Source organism: Abramis brama, assembly GCF_963993115.1.
Source record: "Abramis brama genome assembly, chromosome: 25".
NCBI lineage: Eukaryota > Metazoa > Chordata > Actinopteri > Cypriniformes > Leuciscidae > Abramis > Abramis brama.
Genome location: NC_139987.1, coordinates 22,291,666 through 22,298,539, shown reverse-complemented (window position 1 = coordinate 22,298,539; position 6,874 = coordinate 22,291,666). Strand labels below are relative to the sequence as shown.

General features: G+C 45.6%; 1 protein-coding gene across 1 annotated transcript; it reads right to left on the bottom strand.

Moving 5' to 3' along the window:
* Nucleotides 1-3,460: 3,460 nt before the first annotated feature.
* Nucleotides 3,461-5,170, bottom strand: LOC311076925 (uncharacterized protein; the record flags this gene model as incomplete). The annotated part of the gene is made up of 4 exons (XM_084105432.1): nt 4,734-5,170; nt 4,497-4,655; nt 4,328-4,423; nt 3,461-3,562 (listed from the first exon to the last, which is right to left on the bottom strand). The coding sequence occupies exons 1-4, from the start codon at nt 4,875-4,877 to the stop codon at nt 3,461-3,463; spliced, it is 501 nt and encodes a 166-aa protein (XP_083961558.1). The 5' UTR covers nt 4,878-5,170.
* Nucleotides 5,171-6,874: the final 1,704 nt, after the last annotated feature.

Sequence of the window (6,874 nt, the reverse complement as noted above, 5' to 3'; positions counted from 1 at the left end):
GTCTGTCAGGGGGGCGGCTAAAGAGGAGAAGTTAGGGATAAAACAGCGATAGTACCCCGCCAACCCCAAAAAGGCTTGTACCTGGGACTTTGTCTGTGGTTTTGGAGCGGTGCGTATGGCTTCCACCTTTTTCTCTTGGGGGCGGATGAGGCCTCGGCCGACCTGGAATCCCAGGTACTTCGCCTCGGATAGCGCTAGGTGGCATTTGCGGGGGTTGGCGGTTAGTCCAGCCCGCCTCTTTTATGATTCACATCATAAAAGAGGTTAGTACTTAGCGAGGGGGACTCACCATCTCTCCCGCTGTCCGAAGCTAGCAGCGCCGACCGGCGGCGGGGTCCCTGTGGCCGGCGACGACGGCGACAGTTCCGTTCCGGGCTGGCGGGCTGAGCGGCGGCGGCGAGCAGGCGGTCAAACCCCGGCCAATCTCTTCCAAGCAGTAGTGGGACTGGTAAGTTTTTCACCAATCCGGCTTCAACGGGCCAGGCGCCATGGGCGGCAGCGATGTTCACGTGGCGAGCTGGAACTTGTTGAGCTGGAACTTGTGGCAAGAGCTCGACTTGCACGCCCTCCGGCGTGCGTCGCTCCTGGACCACCCTCCGGGGAAACGGCGGTGCTCTCTCTCCAGCCTCCCGTTGGTGGACAGCATCCGCCAGCTCGATCGCCTCCACCAAGGCGAGGACAGTGGCGGGGTTCCTCATACCCACCGCCTGACGATGGGACCGAGGCAGGGCGCGGAGGAGGCGATCGATGACCACTCGTTCCACTACCTGAGCTGCGGTGCGGTGGGTCCAGCAGCCAATGTTGAGCCAAACGGACTTTGAAATCCCACTCGTGGAACTGTTGCGCTGCACAGATGGGGGAAAGACCCAGCCGGGCGAGGATCTCGCGTTTCACTTCCCTGTAGTCGTCAGTGATCGCGGGAGGAAGGGAAAAATAAGCCCGTTGAGCTTCACCAGTGAGGAGAGGTGCCAGCGCGGAAACCCAGGCTTCTATGGGCCATCCCTCACGGTTAGCAGTGGTTTCAAATATTTGTAGGTATGCCTCAACATCATCGTGAGCCGTCATTTTGGGCAAAAGCCGGGTCGCTCGCATACGGGGGTCAGGTAGTGGAACCGACTGGGCAGCCTGGGTATGGAGGGCAGCGATGTCTTCTTCAGCTCTGCCCTGCCGAGTGGCCATATGTTCCATTATCTGCTGCTGACGGATGCTTACTTCTGTGAGGCGGTGCAGTAGTTCCTCCATCTCCCTGAGGAGAGAGAGCGCCGATCGGTGCTGGGGGTGGTGAACAGAGAGAGAAAAAAAATATATTACTGCGGTGCACTGCAAACACTTGTGTGTGATTTCTCATGCAGTTGCCCGCATTCTCCACCAGATGTCACGGGTGAGAAATCACACAACAAGGTCGCTCGGTGAAAATTAGCCCCGGAGGGTGGATTTATTGAAAATACTTCAATAAAGGTGAAACGGTGAAATAAGATGAGTGCTGTCTTCGTGTCTGGTGCTCTTGTGAAGTCCTCGTGCTCGTGAAGGTGGGTGTCCAGGCGTGCTCAGTCGGGCTGTCGGTCACTCGCTGCCTTCTGTTAGGTGAGAAACAAAGGATTAGTACCAGCACGTTCAGCATGAGACGGGTGTCTGTCGAAGTGAGAGCAGTGGCGGCTTTTACAGCCGCTTGATGACGGGCTGCAGCTGTGACCGATCAGCCCGTGATGAGGACGTGCAGGTGCCGTGCGTTGGTTGCCAGGGCGACGCTGATATGCCCAGAGAGACTCGTCACAATACATAAAATCATTCCAAAACAATTCTTGATGGACTGGTAAGTCCCGCCCCTTCCGCTAATCCCCCTGGACCTCTAGGTTGAAAAATCGTCAATGCAAGTGAATGGGAGAAAATAATTATTTTCTGGTCCCGTTTGAATTTTGCCATGAATGTGAACATATGTTGTCTGTGAATTTTTATAGAACTTTTCGTGTAAAGAATGCTACAATTTAGCGGGTAGAAGTTTTATACGGTTAGACTTTGTGTGAGAGCACTTTGTGGACTACAACTCTTCGCTTTCGACGCGTTTGAAACGTCAACACCACTAGCACACGGACACTAGCTCACGGATCCCGCTAAACATGGCTGTGTCTTTGGTGCACTTCACCGCCTTCTTTCAGGGAGAGGACAAAATCGTTGAGGTTGGTGAAAACCACGGGTAAGTCAACTTTATGGGGTGATGTCACATAGGCGACATGTAGTCTTTCTCGTTATGTCTTTTCCACAACTGCTAGCCGAAGAATCATACCATATACTGTCAAACTCGTAACATGAAAAGTTATATAAAAAATTCACAGACAACATATGTTCACATTCATGGCACAATTCAAACGGGACCAGAAAATAATTATTTTCTCCCATTCACTTGCATTGACGATTTTTCAACCTAGAGGTCCACTTGGGGTTTTACGGATGGGCGGGACTTACCAGCTCTATAATCAAACATCGTGCAACTACATAATTCTATATTGTGTCTACAACCTATATGTGTGTCTAATATGCTTAGATCCCATATAAGTCATGTAATTGTTATAACTATTAGATGTTTGAATGAAAGTGTGTCTCGTTTCCTATCAGTATACGATCGTATGTTCTCAAAAGATGGCTTGATTGAAATCTGTGTAAAATGTTTTGTATTCTTATAATAGGAATGATGTCTGAACTGTGGCCTCTGTACTCTCTGCTAGAGATGGAGAGTAAGGAGATCACAGATAATGCATGATTTATGATGAGAAGTGAAGAAAATGCCACCTCTCAAATAAAGACCGTGTCTAATTGATCAGAACTCATCCAGGAGGCTGGACAAACATTTGAGTTTAAAATCTTAGGACCCGAACAAAGCTTTGGAAGAAGATAAAGAAAAAGTAGATTAAAAAACGATCATGGAGAAGCCATGACAGAGTAACCAGACAGACGAGTAACCATGTAGACGAGCAGACGAAAGAACCCAAATCTGATTAAAACAACAGATGTTTTTTTAGTTGGATTTGTTTTAATCAGTCACCCATCAACCTGGATACAACACCCAAAATCCAATAACAGACACAAGACTAAATCTTTCTGTTATTACTAACAAACACATCTTGACTAAATAAAGTTTTGGTTTTGCATTCAGGTTGGTAGGTGTCTGATTAAAACTATACCAAAAAATGCAACAACAGACCTACTGCAACACGGTCTTGTTTCTGCCATCAGAAACAAACAAATACATTAAAACAGTAGGTTTTTTAGTGATTGCAGTTTTGGCTTGAGAGATTTGTGCCCCAGGGAAAGAAAAACCCTTTGAATGAACTCAAAAGTGTTTTTAAGCTGTGAAGGGTACTCCATATTTAAAGCATAGATCAGCCCAAAAACAAAACACATGGCATGTGGAACATTCTCAAGTCCATCCATTGCTATAACACCCTCCAAAATTATTGCTGTATCAGTGACCTCCGATGGCAAACCTTGTGGAGACATCGGGCCTGTCCTCTGGCACCACAGTGAGAATTCCTATTGATACTTGAGGTGCAACAATATCAATGTCCTAAGAAAGACAGAAAAGCAATATTAAAATACATTCTTATATTCCAAATGCAAACAAGTGCATGTTCCTTTTAAAAATTTAAACTGCTTAAGGTGCTGTTAAGTAACTAGTAAATTTGTAACAGGGCTTCAGTGGGAATTGTCAGTGATAATTTGGATCTTTTCAGCAAAAGAATCATTGAAACATTTAATAGCAATGTCTTTAGTAAAACATTTACATCCATCCCATGATCGGTTTGGTTTCAAACATTCCTCAAAATATCTTCCTTCGTGTTCATCAGAACAAAGAAATTTATACAGGTTTGTAACAAAATGAGATCCTTTCCCTATCATTTTAATGTTTAACTTATTTAACGCTAATTATTGGTCATCGAAAGGCATTTTTGTTGTTACTGCTTAAACCGTCTGTACCAGCAGAGTGAGGCGATAGGGTGGAGAAGGGATGCTGCTAAAACTGTCACGGGACATATGTAAAGAATGGCTATATATACAGACCTCTTTGCGCTGAGTAGTTGGATTGAAATTGAATTGGAAAAATTCAAGACACTATTCTATATGAGATTTTTATACTTTGAAACCGGTTTCATCCACATTAAGATTTATTTGATCAAATGTTATGGAAAACAAAGAATATATTTTACTTGCATTTTATCTATCTTCTATGTGCTTTATATAAGATCTCTTAAATAAACGTAATGCTGACACAAAAATTGGGACATCCTTCTTGTAGCACTTTTTACAGATATTAAATTAGAAGAATACTTACAAAGCATGTATGTAAGAAGTCTGTAGTGTCTTCCCCAAGAAGGACCGCAAGACCACGGAGAACTGCTGTCCGTCGAGCAGTGACATCAGTGATGTTCTAAGAAATAATACATAAAACATCAAGCTCAACAGTGAAACAGATCACTTTAAACTTGACAAAAAACACTTACTGCAGACTTCATTTGCATTAGAAACTCCGAGAGCTTTTTTCCAGCTGTGCCTTTCTTTGATTCGAAAACTTCCAGAAAACGAGAAGTATGTTTATCAAGGGCTGAGAAGAATTCTTGCTTGAGGTTTTTGCTTGTGATCCGGTTGAACTCAGCAATAATCTACGAAAAGAAGAACAAAAGAAGCACATTAAGACTTAAAACATTTTACATGCCCTAGATAAAATGTGTCTTAATTACCTGACTTTCCCTGAAGAGTGCTGGCCATCTTTGTAAAGTCTCTTTTACTGAAGGCTCCTTTTCAACCAACTCTTTTCTTCTTAGCGAAAAAGTTATGTCCATGTACTGTGCTATCAGTGTAGAACTTGGATGTCGTTTCTTCATTTCCTCCACAATTTCTAACACAGAACTTACACTTCCACTGCATGTCCACTGCACTCTTCAAAGAAACAAACTTCTGCAAAAAAGATAACAGAGTTAACAAAGTATATGGATTAATGGTAACAAGCAATTTGTAAAAACATTATTTTTAGCATCCACTTTAAAAACTTGCATAAAATATTGGTTTCTTTGCAGCACATCTCTTATTTAACATTCTTTTGCATTTTAAGGCATTGAATTAATGGTTTTCGGGTCGATTCGTTTGAAAACAGAGAAAGGCGATCTAAACTGGCTCACGAATCACTAATTTGTTCAGTATATGGTCTGAAGGCACGTGAGGTGTTTAAAATCAGAATGAGTTTTTAGTCTTAAGAAAAAAAAAAAAAAACAATGTCGCTTAGACACACGTGCTTACAGAATATATAACGTACTCGGTTACCTAATGTAACCTCGGTTCTCTCTAGAAGAGGGAACGAGTATTGCGTAAATTGCTTACGCATCGGGAAAGTCTTCTTTCTTCGAGATCTGAAGCCAAAAATTATCCTAATTTTGTATTCATTGTCAACGCAGTGCGCAGCCGGCAGACCATGGCAGGCTGTATGAGCGTGCTCATTGGCTGCTCAGCGGCAACTGCTTAAGCCTACCAGTGAGCCCTGAGTGATGTCACATCCACATCACTCAGGGCTCACTGGTAGGGCCACATCACTCAGGGCTCACTGGCTTCGCGCCCTCCACACCCCTCTAACCGTCAAGATGGGTGTGGCCAGTGTGTATATAGGCAGGGCTCACAGGCTGAAATTCTGGTTTTCGTAGTCTGAAGCGCAAAAGCTTGTGGCGCGTCACGGCAGGTTACGCAATACTCGTTCCCTCTTCTAGAGAGAACCGAGGTTACATTAGGTAACCGAGTACGTTCTCTTACGAGAGGTTCTCTCGTATTGCGTAAGTTGAATAAAGGAACAGAGCGGCACAGCCGGTCTGAGCACAAAATACTCCTTCCCTTGGTGCCATACCAGAAATATCACCAGTATGTGAACGTAGTCTGCGCATAATCGACTGGGCAGAGCATACATGCCACTTATACTGATAATAGTTTAGCCTGCAAGGCAGGAACTTCCAGGTTATAAAACCTCACGAATGTCGATGGGGAGGCCCAGCCCGCTGCCATACAAATATCGTGAATAGAAATTCCGCTGGACCAGGCCCATGAAGAGGCCATGCCTCTAGTGGAGTGGGCTCTGATACCCAAAGGGCACTGCAGGTGTTTGGAGGCGTAAGCTGCTGCAATCGCGTCCACTATCCACCTGGACAGGCTCTGTTTCGAGGCGGCGAGACCCTTGGTGCGTCCGCCAAAAGAAACGAAGAGCTGCTCGGAACGCCTGAAAGCGGCGGAGCGCGTGATGTAAACTCTCAGCGCCCTAACAGAGCATAGGAGGTTATCACTGTCCCCGTTATCGGATGCTGGCAGAGCCGAAAGGGAGATGATTTGTGCCCTAAAGGGGGTTCCAATCGCTTTGGGGATGTAACCGTGTCTCGGTCTGAGAATGACCTTTGAGTCATTTGGTCCGAACTCAAGACATGCAGGGCTAACAGATAGCACGTGCAGATCCCCCACGCGTTTTACTGAAGACAGAGCTATCAGAAAAACGGTTTTGAGCAAAAGGTACTTTGGATCCACGGATTCAAGTGGTTCAAAGGGAAAAGCCTTCAGGGCCTCCAGGACCAAGGACAGATCCCAGATAGGAACCGAGGGGGGCCACGGGGGATTCATCCGTCTAACTCCTCTGAGGAAACGGATAATAAGCTCGTTCCTTCCTATTGCCCGGCTGCGCATCGTCTCAGCGAACGCTGCGATAGCCGGCACATACACTTTGAGCGTGGAAGGGGACCTGCCCTTATCCAACAGCTCCTGTAGGAAGGAGAGCACTCGCGGGACCCCACATATACGTGGATCGAAGCTCTTGGTAGCGCACCATTTAGAGAACACTGACCATTTAGATGCA